Consider the following 21,549-nt stretch of genomic DNA (forward strand, 5'->3'; position numbering starts at 1 on the left):
TTTTTCAACGTCCTGTAGTTTTCTGAGTAGAGTCTTTTACCTCTTTAGTTAAGTTTATTCCTAGGTATCTTAATTTTTTTGGTGCGATGGTAAATGGGATTGTTTTATAATCTCTCTTTCTGCAAGTTCACTATTGGTGTATAGAAATGCCTCAGATTTCTTGGGGTTAATTTTGTATCCTGCTACATTTCCAAATTCATGTATTAAGTCTAGTAGTTTTTTGATGGAGTCTCTAGGGTTTTGTATGTATAATATCATGTCATCTGCAAATAAGGACAGTTTTACTTCCTCTTTTCCAATTTGGATGCCTTTTATTTCTTCTTCTTGTCTAATTGCAATGGCTAATACTTCCAGGACTATGTTGAACAGGAGTGGTGAGAGTGGGTATCCCTGTCTCTGAACTAACATCTTTAAAGTGTTAAAAGAAAAAACTGTGAACCCAGAATTCTATATCCAGCAAAAATACCCCTCAAAAAAATGAAGGAGAAATAAAGACGTTCTCAGATGAACAAAAATAAAAGGGAATTCACTACTGACAGACTTACACTACATGAAATGTTAAAGGAAGTTCTTCAGGCAGAAGGAATAAGATATAGGTTAAAAACTTAGATCTACACAAAGAAATAAAGAGCATCAGAAATGGAAGAAATAAAGGTAAAACATAATCTTCAGCTTATTTTTAATCACACTAAAATATAACTATTTAAAGCAATAAAAATAGCAAGGTATTGGGCATATATATGAAATATATAAAATACATGAAATATATGACAATAATGGTGAGAGACTGCAAGGCAAGGATGTCTCCTCTCTCTACTCTTACTCAGCCTTGCACAGCAATACCTACCTAGTGCAATAAGGCAAGAAAAATAAATAAAAATCATACATATTGGAAAGGAAGAAATGAAAGTGTCTTTATTAGCAGACAACATGGTTGCCTATATATAAAATTCCAAAAAATCCACAAAAACCTCCTAGTAAAGTTGCAGAATACAAGGTCAACATATAAAAATAAATTTTGTTCCTACATGCTAGCAATGAATAAATAAAATCTGAAATTTTAAAAGACACTATTTACAATAGTACCACAAAAAGAAATACTTAGGTAAAAATCTAACAAAAAATATATAAGATCTGTGGAAAGAAATAAAAATACTCATGAAATAAGTAAAAAATCTAAATAAAGACTCAATGTTGTTAGGATGTCTATTCTTCCAATTTGATCTATAATTCAATATGATCAAAATTTTAGCAAGAGTTTTTATACATATCAACAAGATTAGTCTAAAATTTATATCAAATGGCAAAAGAACTAGAATAGCCAAAACACTATAAAAGAATAAAGAGGAGAATCACATTTAATATATTCAAGATTTACTGTAAAGCTACAGCAATCAAAGACAGTGTGGTACTGTTAAAGAAATATACATAAAGATCAACAGAACAGAACAGAGAGCCCAGAAATAGACCCACATAAATACAGTCAATTGATTTTTGACAGAGGTATAAGGGTAATTCAAAACAACTTAATATTAGAAACCACTAAAATTACATGGAACACATGTTGGGAAATGCTACTTCAGAACCCTTATGTAATTTTTAAGGGAGGTAACTGGGCTGTTTATAGAGATTTCTTAGGCTGTCTTAGCAAGGGATGAATTATAGTACATGCCTTTTGCTCCATGGACAAGCTGAACCATTCTGTGGATACTCAGCCAGCCTCTTTTCCCAGCCACTCCTACCATTACCCAATGGGCTCATAAACAAAGCGGCCATGGTGGCAGGGATGGAGGCTATACAAGGGCTCAGCAATGCAGACTTCCATTCCCCAAGGCTGACTGGCTATGGCCACTGCTGATTGCCCAATCAGCCAGCAGCAGAGACTAACACTGAGTCGTCAAAATGGCACCATTTTCTGGGTTGACCAGCCAGCTATCAGATGGCAGGTTGATTATATCAGACTGTTTCCATCACAGAAGGAGCAGAGTTTTGTTTTTACTGGAATAGACACTCTGAATATGGATTTGCCTTTCCTCTACACAATGCTTTTGCCCCAAACTACTACCCATGGACTTACAAGGTCTCATTTGTGGACTTACAGAACGCTTATCCACCATCATTGTATTCCACATGGCATGGCTTCTAATCATGGAGCTCACTTTACAACAAAAGAAGTGTGGCAATGGGCCTATACACATGGAACTTACGTGCTCTACCATCCTGCAGAAGCTGGCTTGACAGAATGGTGGCATGGTCTCTTGTAAATATGTTTTTAAATTGATTTTAGAGAGAAAGAGTAAGGAAGAGGGAGAGAAACATTGATGTGAGAGTGAAACATCAATTGGGTACCTCCTGTACACCCCTGCTGGGTATAGTGCCCGAAACCCTGGCCATGTTCTTTGAATCAAATTGGTGGGTGCAGGGCTGGCATGATCTTGTGAAGACTTAGTTGCAGTTCCAGTGAGGTGGCAATACCTTGCAGGTCTATGGTAAGGTTCTCCAGAGGGCTATATATGCTCTGAGTCAGCATCCAATATATGGCACCGTTCCCCTCATAGCCAGGATTCACAGGCTCCAGGAATCAAGAGGTGGAAGTGGAATTGGCACCACTCATGATTACCTCCAGTGACCCACTAGCAAATTTTTTTCTTCCTTTGCCCACGACTTTATGTTCTGTTAGTCTAGAGGTCTTGGTTTCAAATGGGGGAATGCTTCTATCAGGAGACATAACAATGATTCCACTAAACTGGAAGTTAAGAATGCCACCCAATCATATTGGGCTCCTTATGACTCTAAATCAACGGGCAAAGAAGGAAGTGCTGACTGGGGTGAATAAACCTGACTACTAAGCGAAACTGGAGAGTATACTATTCCACAGTGGAGGTAAGGAAGAGTATTTCTGGAATACAGGAAGCCCCTTAGAGTATATCTTAGCATTACTATGCCCTGGGGTTAAGGTCAAAAGAAAACAACAACAACCCAATCCACACTGGGCTACTCAGGAATAAAGGTTTGGGTCACCTCACCAGGTAAAAAACTGTGATTAGGAGAGGTGCTTGCTGAAGGCAAAGAGAAGAGTGGGTAGTAGAAGAACATAAGTTATAAATACTAGCTACACCCACTTGGCCAGTTACATAAATGAAGACTGTAATTGTCATGAGTATCCATTTCTTATTTTGCTATGAATATATTTATCTGTATATGTATCTTTGTTTTTTTGCCTTTCTTATTCTCTTATTACATAACATATGATGTATTGGCTTTATATCACGGTATTTAAGTATTATTCATTTTACATTATAGTATTTAAGTTATGGGATATCAAGGAGAAGAATAAACATCACTCAAAGACTTTACCTCATCATCTGGGGCAGAGGTTAGAGCATTTCTGATTGTATGTGGGATAGTTGTATCATGTTAGGCAGAATTATGATGTTGTTATTACCTTATTTGAAGATTATGTTGGTTTCATATGTGTATGGATAACAAGTTGACAATGGGGTGAACTTGTGATGGTTAATTTTATGTGTCAACTTGCCTGTGCCACAGGGTGCCCAGACTAAGATTATTTCTGGGTGTGTCTGTGAGGGTGTTTTTGGCTGATATTAATATTTGAATCCATGGACTCAGATTGACCTCCCTAATATGTGTGGGCATCACCCAATCCTTTATGAGCCTGAATAGGACAATAAGGTAGAAGAAGGAATTTGCCGCTTTGCTTCCTGCCTGCTTGAGCTCTGTGTGTGTGTGTGTATGTGTGTGTGTGTGCATGTGTATGTATATATATCTCCTATATAATAAAGATGTAATATGCAAATTAACCCTCACGCTCTCACAAGATGGCTGCCTATGCCAGGCCAGCTGGGGGGTTAGTGAGGGACGACCAAATGACTGAACAAGCAGGCTGTGTGGGGCAACCAGGCCAGCAGGGGCGTTAGTGAGAGACGACCAAATGACTGAACAAGCAGGCTGCATGGGGTGATCAGGCTGGCAGGGGGTTAGTGAAGGACGACCAAACAACTGAACAGCAAGCTGCATGGGGCAACCAGTTGGGGGTGACCAGGCTGGCAGGGGGGGCAGTGTGGGGCAACTAGGCCAGTGAGGGGGGGCAGTTGGAGGCAACCAGGCCAGCAGGGGGCAGTAAGGAGTGAGCAGGCTGGCAAGGGGGGGCAGTTAGGAGTGACCCGCTGGCAGGGAAGGGGAAGTTGGGGGTGACCTAGCCAGCAGCGGGGTCAGTTAGGGGCGATCATGCCAGCAGGGGGGGGGGTGAAGTTAGGGGCGACCAGGCAGGCAGGCAGGTGAGCTATTAGGAGCCAGTGGTCCAGGATTGTGAGAGAAATGTCCGACTGCCAGTTTAGACCCGAGATTGGGCCTAAACTGGCAGTAAACTGGCAGTCGGACATCACCCAAGGGGTCCTGGATTGGAGAGGGTGCAGGCTGGCCTGAGGGGGAACCCCCTCTTGTGCACAAATTTTGTGCACCTGGCCTCTAGTATCTCTCTCTCTCTCTCTCTCTCTCTCTCTCTATATATATATATATATATATATATATATATATTTATCTTTTTCTGGAGAACCCTAATATAATTTCCAATTCAAATCTCTTTCCTCTGAAAATGCCTCTAATTTCTCCCAAATCTTCATGGATCTTGCCTGCACAACTCTCTTGATCTCTTTTGGTCTGGGAGGCACAAAACAGCATATGCTATACTATACCATTACTATACCATCTTTGATAGGTATGTATTTTAAGGACATATGTTTCCAACTAGAATTTAATGACCTTGAAAAAAAAAGTTTTATCTCTTATTTTTTTCTCCATGTATTTTCTTCCATTTGTTCATTTGTTTGTTTATTTATGCACTCATTCAACTCATTTGCTGAGTTCTACTATATGCTCAGTACACTGCTAGCCAATACAATAGTGAGCAACTTCAGACTGCTCCTTCTACTCTTATGGAGATTATAGCCTAGGAGATGCAGATACGAATAAAACAACCATGGAATAGATGCATAATTAAAGCCCTAGTAATGCTTTGAAGGAAATATACTCAGAGTCCACAGAGAGTGACCTAACTTAACCTTGGGTGAAGAGGACGGTGGGGCAAGACTAATCTGGAAGAAGTCATATTGAGCTAAAACGTAAAGAAGAGTAGACTTTCACTAAATAGAGAAAAAGGGTGCAGGTGGGAAAAGAGTGTTCTAAACAGAAGGTCTGAGGTGGGGAAAGTGCACAGGGTCACACAATTGACCAGACAGACACTACTAACCATTTTCTTCAGTCTCTTCTCTTCTCGTTTTTTCTCCAGTTGAGCCTCCTTTTCTTCTGCCTCCCTCTTCTGCCGCTCCTCCTCTTGGGCCTTTAACTGGGCCTGATCAAGATTAGAATTTGTAAAAATCAGCACCCTTGATTTGTACGGAAATATGATCCTTAAGTTGAGATTGAGAGAAGTATCTACCAAAGTGTCCACCCCGTCTCTGGAAGAAGCTTGCACTTTGTGATAAAAGTAGAAACCCAACCAACAGGTGGTCAGTTGTGTAACTTGAAAGTTTCTCCAAAGAATACTCTTCTCCTTGGGAAGATGAGACTAAGCATGAATAAGACCATTAACTTTTTATCATAAAAACGATTACTTTCTAGTTCTTCTTTTCATCTGTGACATACTAAGTCCAAACTATATATAATGTGGGAAAATTTGTTCTTTCATTTCATTTAAAAGACCCTCAAAACTGTTAGTAGTATCTATTTTTTCTTAGTAGGTACAACATTTACTTCTGAAGTCCAGGTCAAAACTTCGAAAGATAAGAACTCTCTATCTTTGCAAACTTGTCAGGTTGGACATCTACCTATAACATAGTCTTGGTTATCTGTCAATCTTCCAATGTGCTAGTTCTCATCGACGTCTGTAACATTCCTGCTACACAAATGATGTTGATGTTTTCCCTTTTATTTTCCTAAAATTGTTACAGAGTTCAGGCCAGTAGGCCAAAAGCCATTTCCAAAGTTGGTATAATTCTATTGTCTCAATAGGCTTAAACAAGCTAGGCTTAACTTTTTTTTTAAATAAACACTTATACAAGTCCTTTCTTGTGCCTCAGTTTGCATTCTTGATTTATTACCAATTTTTCCTCTTCTTGTTTTTGTTTCTTCTCTGCCAAGATCCGCCTACGTTCAGCTCGCTGAGCTGCTCTCTCTTCCATGGCTAGAAAATAGTAAGAGTTCCAATATAAAAAATATAAGGAACACTGAAAAACACATGTCTCCATTTTACAGTAAAATTTGGTGTTATTAAGGTTTTCTTTTAAGTTGAGTGTTCACAAGCTCAGAAATATATGTATAAAATTTCTATAAAATACAAATATATAAACTATAGGTATGTATGTATATCCCCTGTAAGTTAAAGACCTATGATCTCATCCTCAACAATGATGAGCAATTTGCAGATTATGTTTTTACTTACATTTCTATTAGAATAATGTTTACTGGTTTAAATTAGATAATGTGCCTTGATGATACTTTTAGTATATGAAACTGAGAAACCATAATTTTAATTTGATAATTCCTTTAATGAATGTAGAAGATGTTAATTATACTTAACAAATACTTTGAGAATAGAATTACTCCCATTGAATCCACTAATTTTTCCCAAGTCATGATACATCTGCATATGTAACAACAACCACCACAAACTAAAGTTCAGGGTCACAATGAATACATTTTAATCTAGTTTTAAGGCCTGGATATCCAGATGGGCAGGAAATGGAACTGTACTAAGCATTTGGAGAGCTGGCATCTGAACGGATTTGAGTGTCAGACTCCTGTTCTTGACAGTCTATTAAATATCAATCCAAAAGAAGCAAATGTGCAAGATGGCCTGATAATGTGACTGTCATCAGCCAGGACTTTCACAGGAAGTGGAGCATGGGTGGGAGGAGTACCAAGTTCTGCTCACCCAAGTCAGCCAATGGTTACTTTTGGTTCCTTGTGTCATATTATAGAGGAAGAACATTTAAGTCCAAGTTTTAAGAATTAATAAGCAAAACACTCACCAGGCTGTCTTACAGATATTAAGTGTCTGCTTTGCTGGAAAAGAATAGTGGGGTGCCACAGATGGCAGGAGTGAGGATGTCTTTAAGGAGGCAGAAGCAGACTAGAGGATTAAAGTGACAGAACCCTGAGAAGTGGAGCCCCTGGTAATATGTCCCTTCCCATCTTTTCTGGAGCTAGATAGTCATTAAAGACTACTTGCAAGGTAGCCTGAGGTGCTAACTTGTTGATCAAATAATAAAAAAAGTAATAAGTGGGCATTTTTAAATTATCCTCAGTGGACATAGATGGCATAAACTGCTGTCCTAGCAGTCAATGCAAAGACTGCTAATTTCTTCATTACAGGAAGGAACTTCAGGCACAGTGTCCTTCAGATGACCTCAGTTTTGGTTAGGGCAGCAATCTTGCCACAGGTGAAAACTCAGATTTATAAAACACAATCTAATTGTCAAAGTGCCTACCACACATACAAACACATGTACAATGGTTGACTAAGTATACAGTGAAAACAATTAGCAGATTCATTGCTGGGTTCTAAGGAATGCTTCTCTTCCAACAGTATTGTTTGGTTTAAATAACGATGTCTATGTTATCAACAATCCTATTAAATTAAAATGTGTGGTTTACAGATTTCATTACTAAAAGCCTATCATCAAGGCACAACTCATTATAAAATGATGTACTAACTAGAGGATTAAAGTGACAGAACCCTTAACATAAATTGCTATAAATTTTAATGTTAACAAAATATAATGATAGGTGATCTTGATCAATGTTTATTCTAGGCAGCTACTCAGGGTTTTCTCATTTGTGTATGTGTCCCATTTTTTAAAAATCACAATATAAATCTCAAATTAGAGGAAAATGATACACCTCTCAGCAATTTTTTTTTATTGGCTGGAAAGGCCCAAAGTTTGGCAGAAGAGGCAGGAGAAAAGTTGTGGAGCGCTCTGGTGTATTCCACTTCTCACATGTCTACCCACCTTAGACTGACCAGGTTCTGCCAAGCTCAAAACCCAAGAGTGGCCTGAATTCAATCCCAGCACACTCTACTCCTCCAGGGAAGATAACCACCACCAAGGCCAAACCAAGACAGCCCTGCCTTTAAGTATGGGATGGGGTGCCATCAGCTTCCTTGGGTTCCTTCTGGGTCCAGAAAGATAATTTTGGGAGTTGCTTCTACTACCTTCAGTCCCAGGGGAAGCAACAGGAGAACTGGAGAAGGAAAAAAAAAAAAGAATTCAGACCAATAACCAGCGTTGTTCAAAGCCCTTGCACCTGAGGAACTCAAAAATTTTAAAAACTTTAATCCTTTCTCTCTGAGATAACCACGCATTATTACACCCACTGGATAAATTGGTGTAATAAGGCAGGGAAAGGTTGAGTGACTGGCCTGCACCTCCAGTGTGTGAAGCACTCCCACTCTCACCCCAGTACTTCAAATCAATAGTGTCACCCACTTATCCTACCATTTGTCACACATATTGAGTATATCTCAAGCACCTCTGAAACCATCCTAAATGGCTTTTAAGAAATTTGGACTCTTATTTCAGGCTCAAAAATATTTACTTTTATCCAAAACAACTATAAATTTAAGCTAGATAACTGACCATCCGGAGGGACTGCTCCATTTGGACCCGATATTGTCTGACCTGACTTCTCAGCACTTAACATGATCAGAAAACCGTAGGTCAAGCTAAAGCAAGTAGGTATTTTTCTCTTTTATTGTTATAACAGAGCTCCTAGACAAAGGCAGCTGCAATACCAATGGGAATGTATAAGTGGATCCTTCTAGGCCAGCGGTTCTCAGCCTGTGGGTCGCGACCCCTTTGGGGGTCGAACGACCCTTTCACAGGGGTCGCCTAAGACCATCGGAAAACACATATATAATTACATATTGTTTTTATGATTAATCACTATGCTTTAATTATGTTCAATTTGTAACAATGAAAATACATCCTGCATATCAGATATTTACATGATGATTCATAACAGTAGCAAAATTGCAGTTATGAAGTAGCAACGAAAATAATTTTATGGTTGGGGGTCACCACAACATGAGAAACTGTATTAAAGGGTCGTGGTATTAGGAAGGTTGAGAACCACTGTTCTAGGCAGTCGCTTGCCTTAAAGACCTATTTGTATCTGCCATGTACCCATCACAATGCATGGGCCTATTTGGTCTGAGTGCACAACAAAAGGAAAGCAGAGATCACGGAGCCTGGAAGCCAGGTAGAGTTCAGGAGCCCATCTACCACAAAGTGAAAAATTCCAAATAATGAGTCCAGAGAGTGTTCTGATGCAATGGACATACTTTGAAAGCACCTGGCAGGTTCTTTCAGGTTCTTCTTCTCTGGGGTTTGACAGCAGGTGGCTCTGTGTGTCCATGAGGGCTGCATCGCGCTCTGCTGCCCACCGAGCCTGCGCCAGCCTCTGGCTTTCCTTCAGCTCCAGAATTGTTTTGTGCTGTTCCTGAAGTTTCTTCTTTTGCTTCTCAATCAGCTGCTGCTGGAAGACATGGCGATTGTGGAAACGGCCCATGCAAATGGGCTTTGCTTTCTGGCTGGTGGTTCTGAGCTTCTTGTCGCTGTCAGGCTGCTGGGAGGCCTCAACATCCAAGGTCTTGTTCGGCTTATTGTCAGAGGTGTTCAGAGGGACATTCTGGAGGGGAACTTGCAAGGTGCTCTTTGTTGGTCTTCCCAGGTGGGGGCTAGGCATGCAATCACTGCTCTCTGAGTGAGGCTTTTCCCGCAAAAGGGGGCCGGCAGTCACCTGAGAGAGAAAAAAAGGTTACAGAGCACAGCTGTTTGAAAGACTGTGCTGCTGAAATCCAACTTCAGCCAGTCAGCATAGTTCTGTTCAATGGCACAACCACCCCGCACCCCAGACCGAGGTGCCTGTGTGCCTGGCCTGGCTATCTCACAGGCCATCAGTCTTCACCCTGGGAGCCACTCTTAGAATGTGCAATGCTGCTGGCCAGGAAAACTGTGTGTGTGGGGGCGGGGCGGGGGGGGGGGGAGAGGGAGGGAGAGAATAGCTACAGCTGTACAAACCACTGACATGGGCCAGAACGTTTGTAATCAGAAAAGTGTGCTCTCATACATGTCTAATTTGGATAGTTCATTTGTAAATTAGACAAGATTACTCCAGATATATATCACAGGAATTTTAATCTGCATGAATTAACTGAATTTTGCAGAAAATTGAAAATTTTGTGGCAAAGGATATAGTTTTTCTCAAGAATATTTGAAAACTAAAGAATACCTTTATAAATCTATATATATAATAGCCCAGCAACCAGAACGATGGAATGACTGGAATGACTGGTTGCTATGACATGCACTGTAGTGGCCAACTGGCCCGATCGGGGCCCCAATAGGCCCCCCAACATCCTGTGGCCCCTCCCCCTGGCTGGCCTGGCCCCCTATTGGCCCCCCAACCCCGATCGGGACTGGCCGGCCAACCTCCCTCATCCCCTCCCCCACTGGCCCGGCCCAATCGGCCCCCATCGGGGTGGGCTGGCCAGACCCCACCCATGCACGAATTCGTGCACTGGGACTCTAGTCAATAATACTCATTAAAATAGCTCTTTAATAATAGTTATTTCAAGGCTTCTCTTGCCACTAGTAAATTAATCACAGGGTATTTGTTTTCAGGCTAGAGGCCCAGTGCACGAAATTTGTGCACTGGGGGAGGTGTCCCTCAGCCCAGTCTGCACCCTCTCCAATCTGGGACCCCTCGGGGGATGTCCAACTGCCTGTGGGATCGGGCCTAAACCAGCAGTTGGACATCCCTCTCACAATCCGGGATTGCTGGCTCCTAACCATTCACCTGCCTGCCTGTCTGATTGCCCCTAACCACTTCTGCCTGCCAGGCTGATCACCCCCTAACCGCTCCCCTGCCAGCCTGATTAACACCTAACTGCTCCCCTGCCGGGCCGATCGCCCCAACTGCCCTCTCCTGCCAACCTGATCTCACCCCCAAGTGCCCTCCCTGCCAGCCTGGTCGCCCCCAACTGCCCTCTCCTGCCAACCTGATCTCACCCCCAAGTGCCCTCCCCTGCCAGCCTGATATCGCCCCCAACTGCCCTCCCCTGCCAGCCTGATCTCACCCCCAATTAACCTCCCCTGCTGGCCTGATCTTGCCCCCAACTGCCCTCCCCTGCAGGCCTGACCCCCACCCCCAACTGTGCTCCCCTGCGGCATGGTTGCCCCCAACTGCCCTCCCCTGCTGGCCTGATCTTGCCCCCAACTGCCCTCCCCTGCCATCCTGATGTCGCCCACAACGGCCCTGCCCTGCCAGCCTGATCTTGCCCCCAACTGCTCTCCCCTGCCGGCCTGATCGCCCCCAACTGCCCTCCTCTGCCAGCCTGATCTCGCCCCCAACTGCCCTCCCCTGCCGGCCTGATCGCCCCTAACTGCCTCTGCCTGCCTGATCACCGCTAACTGCCCTCCTCTGCAGGCCTGATCTCACCCCCAACTGCCCTCCTCTGCCAGCCAATTTGGTTCTGATTGGTTGGTTTCTATGCTAGTCAGCGTCTCTGGGCCTATCAACGGGGCCTGATCAAAAAGGCAGGGCTGATCAGCAGCCCCGGTGGAGGCCTGGAGAGAAATGGAGGCACAGCTGCTGACCAGGCCCAGAGCTAAAGAGAGAGGCAAGTGCTGATCAACAGCTGCCACAGAGGCTACGGATTAGACCCCCGCTTCTCTCTTCAGGCCTCTCTCTGGGCCTGATTCGCAGCCCCCTTAGCAGTGAGTGCTGGGTCACTGTGCCTGCAGCCATAGCAGTCAGCGCTTCCAGTTGGTCGAGCCTCCCAGTCGTTGTGGATGTGATGGACCCAGGGTTGTTATATATTAGGATTAAGGCCTGGATTAAAGTTTAGTCTCTAGTTATTCTAAAACAATCTATTTGTGGGAAATATTGGCACACCCAGGATCAATGGACAAATATCTGTGTTACATAAGAATAATGTTACCTAATAATTTTTTGTATTAGCACATGGCTTAATGGTTTTCAAAGATTTATCATTTATATCTCATTTATCATTTAATAGACTGAGGTATCACAATTACAAGTTCTATACAGAAGGAAAGAAAACAGAATTTTTAATCAGAAAAATTTATTCTAGCCAAAATAATGTCATAGTTAAAAATGTCTTTTCTAGAATGGTTTGATGCCATGGTCTAATGTCTAACCAGTTTTTGATTTTGCCATCTGCAGTGGTATAAGGATAAAAATACTGTGAACTATCTTACATATCTTAGAAACCTCTAGTGCTAACAGGGTGCCAAACTTGGATACTCAAAGATATTTTTCATGATGATGGAAATATTTTCTTTATATTCAGCTGAAGTGAAAGATGTGGTATGTGAAAACTCTGACATGTTAAATACTTTTTAAAATGACCTTCTATTTCAGAAATGTCAGTGGACATTTATTCATGAAAACACCTGCTTAAGTAATTTAGCATCAAGCGGGGTACATGTTTTAGGCCCTTTTAAACTTTGTGGTAATGACATATTATTAACCCAGCAAGGCTGTAAAAGCCTTGAGTACAGCAACAAGATTTCTTTTGGATCATAGTAACTCTTTAAGGTGAAATTAGAGAAAGAGAGAAAAGCTTACTGGTACAGATTGTACTTAATAGAACAGAACTGAACAATCTGGCTTAATCAGAGAAAATCACCTATTATTATTAGCTAACTGATAATTCTGAAAAATTTCAAGGTATAATATATGTGTTTATGGAACTTGAGTTCATATGATTGTATAATTAATGCGCATCTAACTAAAGATTTTATATTTTCACTAGAGACCTGGTACACGAAATTCATGCATGGAGTGGGGGGGGAAGGTCCCTCAGCCTGGCCTGTACCCTCTCCAATCCAGGGCCCCTTGGGGGATGTCTGACTGCCGGCAGTTGGACATTCCTCTTGCAATACAGGACCGCTGGCTCCTAACCACTCACCTGCCTGCCTGCTTAATCGCTCCTAACCACTCTGCCTGCCTGATTGCCCTTAACCACTCTGCCTGCCTGCCTGCCTGATTATCCCTAACCCCTCTGCCTGCCTGCCTGATCACCCCAACCCCTCTGCCTGCCTGCCTGATCACTCCAACCTCTCTGCCTGCCTGCCTGCCTGATCACCCCTAACTGCCTCTGCCTGATGCCCCTAACTGCTCCCTAGCCAGCCCGATCACCCCTAACCACTCTGCCTGCCTGCCTGATCGCTCCTAACCACTTCTGCCTCAGCCCCTGCCACCGTGGCTTTGTCCAGAAAGATGGCTGGAAGACGTCCCATCTATCCAGTCTAATTAGCATATTATCCTTTTATTAGTATAGATTGTTCATGTTATACTTTACACTCTGGAAATGATTAGAGTTTATCTAGTAACTTGCAGAGTCTATTATAGCCCTTTATTTTCTCTAATTTTTGCTCTAATTTTGTTTACAATCTAGATAAATTATTGATAAATTATTTTGATTTTGATTTCAGATATTTGGAGACCCTTTTACTTGAGTCTAAATTATGTAAGTATTTTAGTAATTTTTCTGCTTTACACAGGAAAAAAAATACTTTCTGCTGACTTCCTTTTTTTCATTGAAAGGTAACAGTGGAACTCCGTAAGGTAAAAGGTTCCACACAGCTATTTCCCAAGATAGAAGACTCTCCTGGGTCTCAATGGAAACAAAATCCTTTGACTGACATAAAGGTAGGTAAACTGCCTAGGGGAAGAGACCAGGATGTTACATAAGGCACAATAAGCATCCTCATGATCCCCTTTGCTGAGAGACTAAGCTTAAATGAAAACTAACTACTTACTAGCAGGAGTCAGGGTAAAAAACAAGGTTGGGGACCCTCTAGTGCCCACTTCAATTTCACACATCTGAGTCAAGTACTTAACAGCATTATGTGGAGGATGGAGGGGCCTGGGGTGGAGGTGGGCGGGTAGAGCACCTCCTTTGAAAGGCTTTTCAAATACAAGTGCAATTATGAAAGAAAAAAACTGGTAGGATTGCCTTTATAAAAACTTAACTGTGTATAGCACAAAACACCATAAATAAACCAAAAAGACAAATGACAGAATGAAAAAAAGATTGCAAAACATAATAATAAAAGCATCAATGGTCTTAAAAATATAAAGAGCTCCTATAAATAAGAAAAAGATAAATACTCAAGTAGAAAAAAGGGCATGAAGACAAGTCACTATGTATCTATCTTACTATATCCATTTTCATGTACTACATATATATGTAAATGGGAAATGTAAAAAATGTTTAACCTCAGTAGTAATTAAAAATCCGCAGCCCTGGCTGGTACTCAATGGTTAGAGCTTTGGCCTACGCACTGGGGGGTCTTGGGTTCGATTCCTGGTCAAGGGCACATACCTTGTACCTCAGTTGCAGGTTTGATCCCTGGCCCTGGTGGAGGCGCGTGTGGGAGGCAACCAATCCATAGGTCTCTCTCACATGGATGTTTCCCTCCCCCTCTTCCTTCCCTTCCACTCTGTCTGAAAACCAATGGAAAAAAATATCCTTGGATAAGGATTGAAAACAACAACAACAGAAAAAAAAACCTACTTGCAAATGTTGAAGCAATAATATGAAAATATTTTACCTGTTAACTTGGTAAAAATGAAAAATATGTTAAAATATGTTATCAGAAAAGAAAACAGGCCCTTCCTACGGTACAACCTTTCTGGAAGGGCAACTTGGTAAGAGTCTATAAAATGTGCATTCTATTGTTAGGTAATTATCCAAGGTAAAGCATTATGGACGTGTGCAAAGATTTAACTACAAGGATGTTCACTGAAGCTCTGTTTGCAATTGTGGCAAACTGGAAACAACTTAAATGTCCAGTAATAGAGAAGGAAGTAAACAGATTCCACCTTATAATTCATGGTAGAATATCATGCAGCCATTACAATATGATGGCACATAATGGCAGTACTTAACTCGTGGGTGAATATTCATCAGGTTCACCTGCGGAACTTTAAAAAACTACAAGGGCTCCACTCCGAGATTCTGAATTAGTGGTCTGATTCTACAGTATATGCTCAGTTGAGAACTACTGTTTTGAAGACTTACTGACTTAAAAAAATTCTCATGTTATATTATGAAAATGCAAAAGATATCTTTTAGAAAAGCAGAAAAATATTATTATTAAAAAGAAAAATACATGGCCTTCCTTTTTCTGTATTATGGCAGATTAATGTTCTCAATTATTTGACTGAAGAAAAATTTAAAGCTAAATAAAATACTGAAGAGCAAACTTTGGATATACCTGAATAGAGAAAAGACTAGATGGCTCTACTTCAACATGTTACTGGTGGTTATCTCCAAATAATGAAATTATAGGCTATTTTTCTTTTTCATCTGTCATTTTCTCCTACCAAATTGCTACAATTAATATGATTTTTCTCACTAGAAAAATAAAAACATAAACATTCCCCTCTTATAAGTCACAAGGCTCATTTAGGAAGAAAATGTATGATCAAATAAGAGGAGTTCAAGAGTTGTAAACAATGCTTTATATTATCTGTTCCTGAAGGAGTCTTTCTCTTAGTTGTTTTAAATTCCCTCTATTATGTCCCTCCTAAGCTTGAGCTACATCAAAGTTTATATCTATACTAATAAAAGGGTAATATGCTAATTAGACTGGATAGACCAGACATCTTCCGGACGTCTTCCGGACAAAGCCACGGTGGTAGGGGCCAAGACAGAGGCAGTTAGGGGCTATCAGGCCAGCAGGGGAGAGCGGTTAGGGGCGATCAGGCAGGCAGGCAAAGGCGGTTAGGGGCGATCAGGCATGTAGGCAGAATGGTTAGGGGTGATCAGGCTGGCAGGCAGAGTGGTTAGGGGTGATCAGGCAGGCAGGCAGGTGAGCGGTTAGGAGCCAGCGGTCCCGGATTGCAAGAGGGATGTTCTAGAGGTCCGAGATTGGAGAGGATGCAGGCCGGGCTGAGGGACTCCTCCCCCCCTCCCTGCTGTGCAGGAATTTCATGCACCGGGCCTCTAGTGTGATTATAAAAAGAGGATACAGTTCAAAAAAATGAACACTGATTGAAAGTTAACCTTTGTGCATTACAGCAGCTCATCTTTTAGATAGCTTAGGCAAGGCAACCTGACAATGGCTAACATAGCCCAAGCTACCCAAGTGCAAAGATCAAATGCAAGTGATTAGTAAGCAGGAAGACTAAGCAAAAGAAAAGCAAAGTACCTCTCCTGTAGGTGGCTCCACTGTGGCTGTTGCCTTCTTGAGCAGACTGGTGCCTACTGACCCAGCTGCACTGAGTTTTCCTAGTGATGCTGCCTTCAACAGCTCACCCATTTTCTTCCTTGTTTCCTCCTTGGTTAGAGCCAGCTCTCTCTTTAGGATCTCTGCACGATGCCAATGCTGCCATTCTGTAAAGTGGTGGCGGAGAACTTGCTTCCGGTGATGCCAATGCTGCCATTCTGTAAAGTGGTGCTGGAGAACGTGCTTCCTGTTATACTCAGCGGCCAGTTGTTGTTTTCTAAGCAACAAAGCACTTCCATTAAAAAGGATAAGCCATTTACAGCTTGTTACTTGGTGATATAAATGAAACACAAGTCCAGAGGAGTCCCAGAAATGCTCCACTTAGCTCCACCTTATCCTTCCATTTAAGCTAAAAGGAACTGGTTTATAAAATTCCCTGGTGTAAAGGGTCTGCTCATGGGAGGCATTGACACTTCAAGACATTACCTCAGAAGAAAGAGTGACTATACTGTTCTATCATGTCACAAAGACACATTACATTTTTTGATTACCATAAAATAGCTTCTGAGAGCTTTCGGAGGGGAAGGAGCAAAAATAATAGGTATATAAGTAAGTACTTTTTAAAAGATGAGGGAGATATCCAGCTATCTGGGAAACCTAAGGAAGACAGAAATTTGGGAGGAAGGGAAAGGAACAAAACTTTAGTGAATTGTCAACAATTAAGTATAAGACAAGTGTCAACATGAAACTAAGAAGGTAGATCTGGGAAGGGAGGACTTTCTTGGCCAGGGAATGATTATCTGAAAAGAAGGACTCACTTACAGACCCTTTAACTCAGAGGTCCTCAAACTTTTTAAACAGGGGGCCAGTTCACTGTCCCTCAGACATTCCACACATGCGCACTGCAGGCCCGGGACGAGTCGGCTGCTAAGCAGGACAGGCAGCGGCGGCAAAAACACCGGGCCGGATAAATGTTTTCGGCGGGCCGCATGTGGCCCGCGGGCCGTAGTTTGAGGACCCCTGCTTTAACTAAATGATTGAAGGACCGCCCTGTGAAGATAATTGCTAAACACTAGACACGTGTGAAAGGCAAAGACAGGCACTGCTCTCATGGAGCTCCTTCCCAGGCTAGTAGGGATTCAGGTTCATTCTCTTCCTAAGGAAGAGCTCCTGGAAACTTCATGAACATTAGGGGAACTGACTGAGTGGAGGTAGGAAGTACCAGCTACATGCCCTCCCCAAAGGGACTCTCCATTAGGAGACACCTTGGAGCGGCTGTTGAGAATTCAAGCCTGGGTTTTCTGAGCTCCATCTGTAAGTGGATGCTTACTGTCCCCGAAGAAGTGAGGTATAGAGCTTGGAACTTAGTTGCATCAGGGGTCAGCTTCGAAGTTTAAAACCTAATATTGTATAGCTACCTACTTGATTTTATCTTGTAAAGGGGAATCAAATAAGTTCTCTATAACACTGTATGCATATCCATTTCTGTTAAATAAACATAATGTTTAACTCTCCTCATGGACTTTCGGGGGTCATAACAAAAAAATCATAAAGTTCTTAAGTCAACGTGTCAGGAGAACCTTTCTACGGTTCTTAAATACTTAAGTGACTTTGAAATCTTTTTGACCACCACCTACAGTAAGAAAAAAATGTTACACTGTGATTCAATATGCAAGTTTATGTGTGCATGTATGAAACAAAACTATACATAACTGAAACAAAAGTTTCACCAAACAATATTTACCCTATTATCAGAGACGCACTCAGATATTTCTGTTCTAATATGTTCTATTTCTTTTAAAAAAACATAGCTCATCTTGAGCTTGATTTCAGGACCCACTAAAGAGTTAAAGCCCTTAGTTTGAAAAAGACTACTTTAGAGTCACAGACTTTAGCCTATGTCAGAGGAGTTGAATGAAACAACAAATTAATGAGAGTAAAGTTGATCGAAATGATGCATTGCAGGATAAACACTAATAGCAACTCTGCAAAGAGCATTTTTCATTATATTTAATTGCTTCTTTCTAATGAATTAAATAATTGAATTGTATTCAATAAATACTTAGTGATTGATAGATTTTGTAATGAAAGTACAATATAGGTGGTAATAAGTATTTGTATTTTATTATACTCTGATGGAAATAAAGTATCTGAGACGAAATAACCTTGAAATAAAAATTTTAGAGGACATAAGAATAATAAATAAGATAGCAACACAGGTAAGAACAAAGCTCCAACCTGGCCCATGAGACATAGTGGTGGAGCATCAACCTATGAACCAGGAGGTCATGGTTCAATTCCGGGTCAGGGCACATGCTGGGGTTGCTGGCTCATTCCTCAGTACGGAGCGTGCAGGAGGCAGCTGATCATGATTCTCTCTCCTCATTGATGTTTCTATCTCTTTCTCCCTCTCCCTTTCTCTCTGAAATCAATAAAAATATATTTAAAAAAACACACAAAGAAAAACAAAGCTCCAAAAACCCTACAGAACTTTACATAATTAAGTGAAAATCATCAATTTTCACAGGAGAATGTACATTGCTCTGATTAATGTGAAATTTGATTTACAACAATCCGCTCAGAAAGGAGGAGTGTGAAATTTACCTGAAGTGTTAATTTCATGTTTTTACAGCATAAACAAGCCAAAACAAAACTGAGATTTTGAGTGTCAGGGAAAAGATTATTTGGACACTATCAAAAGGCAAAAAGAAGAATATATTTGAAGTATAACAAAAACTCAAACAATAAGAAAATAGGTACCAAAAATGCATGTTCACTATAGTGCTTAGAGCCTTCTCTATAATGGTTTTGCAGGCGGTGTGAAGATCTATTTAAGATATCTGTGTTTGTGGGTCGAGGTGGAAAGGTGGAAACACAGCAGCCAGGGGTCCAGAGACAAGGCTGGGTCTACTCCTGTGCCCTTGCAGTTCACTTCAGCAGTGACAATATTCCAGACAGCCAATTTCTATACTTTTAAAAAGATGACACAGAAAACATACATATTTCTGAAAGTGAAAAATCACTTAAAAGCTCAACCAGATGTGATTTGCTTAGGAATGTTAAGCTAAAGAAATCGTTTCAGACACAGGCTACAGATAATCACTGAATGAAAGACAGAGTTCCCCTATGGAAAACATCCTGTCCCAGTATGCTGCCAAGATGAAATCAGGGAATTTGTGGCAAGAGCATATAAACTGAGCATCACAATTATATAACTGCATGCAGGTAAAGGCCATCTCTAAAGACCTAAGAATATAAAATATAAAAGGTTTAAAGAGGAATTTAAATCTGAACCATGATGCTTAGAACCAACAACTCAAATGATACCTAGTGGTTGGTGCATATTATAGAACCAGGAAGTCAGAACACTGGGCAAGTGACTGAAAGTTTCTAAGCTTCAGATTCCTCCTCTAAGTGATGTCACCCTTAAAAAAAGCCCTATGCTGCCTGTCCTACGTAGAACAAATTCTCATGTAAGGTAATAACATTATCTTAGGACATTTCTAGGTATCGAAAGAATGTCTTGAATTTTTAAAAAGGAAACGAGGAAAAAGGGAATGAGCTGATGAACACAGACACCGGTGTGGTGATTCCATGGGGGGTGGGGCAGGAGGTAGGTGGAGGTGGAGGAAGATATGGGGGAGATAAATGGTGATGAGAAAAATATAAACAAAATAAAGAAAAAGAAGGAAATGACAAATGACAAATAAGTAACCACATGCTAGTGATCTGCTTGTGTGCCGAGATCTGATGCAGAACATAAAAACAGCAGTGCCACTAACAGCTGCATTTGGGATGAGCAGCTTCAGCAGGAATGGGAATGGAAAAAGCTAATGTTTTCAATAATGCACCAGGTAGCCCCCAGGGAAAACGTGGAAGACAATACAGTTCTGTTATGGAGCTTTAACATGAGCCAGACAATGCAAGTCTGTCCTCCTGACAGACATTTCAGGAGGTTTATCAGCTTCAGATGCCGTTCAGTTTCTGGACACCCAGGAGTGCATGGAGGGAAGGGCAATATAACATGTTAACAGAGGTACTCCACAAATGACTGAAAGTGGGGACTACCTGACACCCTCGATCCCACTGACATTTCTTGGTTTCTGCTCGCAGCAGCTACCTTTGAGTTTTTTACTCCACCTTTAATATCCCAACCTTCTTTGAGCAAAATCACCCACCTTAATATCCTAAACCAATTTCTAGAACAAAAAACAAGATGCACAGAGCCAGGGATTTTTAGGAAAGCAGCACAAAGTACAGTTTGTGTCTAATAGATCCTTTCTTCTCACATATTTCAGCATGACTTGTCATTTGTTAATTACTTCTCTTATTTTTCATCTGCAACCACCTTAAGTGAATTACACTATAGTTGAAAAAATCATGGTTGTCTTAGGGAAGCATCACCTGGAAGCTTCTTAACATGGAGCTGTGTGGTATAGAAAAAAGCCTCTGACTCTGAATCAAAAAGACCAGGATCTAGTCCTGGAGAAGCTACTCTTTTTCTTAAATATATTTTTATTGATTTTTTACAGAGAGGAGGGGAGAGGTATAGAGAGTTAGAAACATCGATTCAGCTGCCTCCTGCACACTCCCTACTGGGGATGTGCCCACAACTAAGGTACATGCCCTTAACCGGAATCGAACCCGGGACCCTTGAGTCCATAGGCCGACGCTCTATCCACTGAGCCAAACGGGTCAGGGCTGGAGAAGCTACTCTTAACTTCATGACCTTGAGAGAATTATTTACCCTCTCTGGGCCTTACTTTTACCATCTGTAAAATGAGGGGCTGGATTAGACAAGTGTTCAGGTGCCTTCCTGCTCTACGATATTTTTGCTCTAAAGTTTTGTAGTAAAAAATTATTATAAGTTAAATATTTTCTCTCTTCCATTTTTTTTAAAAAAGGTAGCATCTTACGAATGTGTTTAATGGAATGTTTGTGTACATGTGTCTACGCAAGTGTGTGAGTATGAGTAGGTGTGTAATGGCTTTGTAACATATAGAATTAAAACAAAAAAGTAGTACCCATTCTGAACATTTAGAAAGAGATACCTGAAAATAATTCACAGATATGAGACAAAAAGTTCTGAGATCTTAATAAAAATTGGCACATTATGAAATCCCCATTTAGTATTTTTATATTTTTTTAAAAATATATTTTATTGATTTTTACAGAGAGTAAGGGAGAGGGATAGAGAGTTAGAAAACATCCATGAGAAGGAAACATCCGTTAGCTGCTCCTGCCACCTCCCCCCCGGGTATGTGCC

General features: G+C 41.3%; 1 protein-coding gene and 1 long non-coding RNA gene across 5 annotated transcripts in view; one reads left to right on the forward strand and one right to left on the reverse strand.

The window, feature by feature from the left end:
- CCDC191 (coiled-coil domain containing 191) overlaps positions 1-21,549 on the reverse strand; it is a 67,895-nt gene that overhangs the window by 9,413 nt on the left and 36,933 nt on the right. For all 4 annotated transcript variants that reach the window (XM_014462701.2, XM_023760660.1, XM_023760658.1 and 1 more), the window contains 5 exons: positions 16,266-16,560; positions 9,362-9,819; positions 8,150-8,262; positions 6,120-6,202; positions 5,270-5,371 (listed from right to left, as the gene is read on the reverse strand). In XM_014462701.2, the coding sequence (XP_014318187.1) occupies positions 5,270-5,371; positions 6,120-6,202; positions 8,150-8,262; positions 9,362-9,819; positions 16,266-16,560 (1,051 nt within the window). The remainder of the gene's footprint in view (positions 1-5,269; positions 5,372-6,119; positions 6,203-8,149; positions 8,263-9,361; positions 9,820-16,265; positions 16,561-21,549) is intronic.
- LOC111827581 lies at positions 9,567-16,471 on the forward strand. Its single transcript, XR_002831205.1, has 4 exons — positions 9,567-9,667; positions 13,542-13,576; positions 13,654-13,758; positions 16,404-16,471. It is a non-coding gene; the product is annotated as an uncharacterized LOC111827581 (long non-coding RNA).

Source organism: Myotis lucifugus, unplaced genomic scaffold, assembly GCF_000147115.1.
Source record: "Myotis lucifugus unplaced genomic scaffold, Myoluc2.0 scaffold_188, whole genome shotgun sequence".
Taxonomy (NCBI): domain Eukaryota; kingdom Metazoa; phylum Chordata; class Mammalia; order Chiroptera; family Vespertilionidae; genus Myotis; species Myotis lucifugus.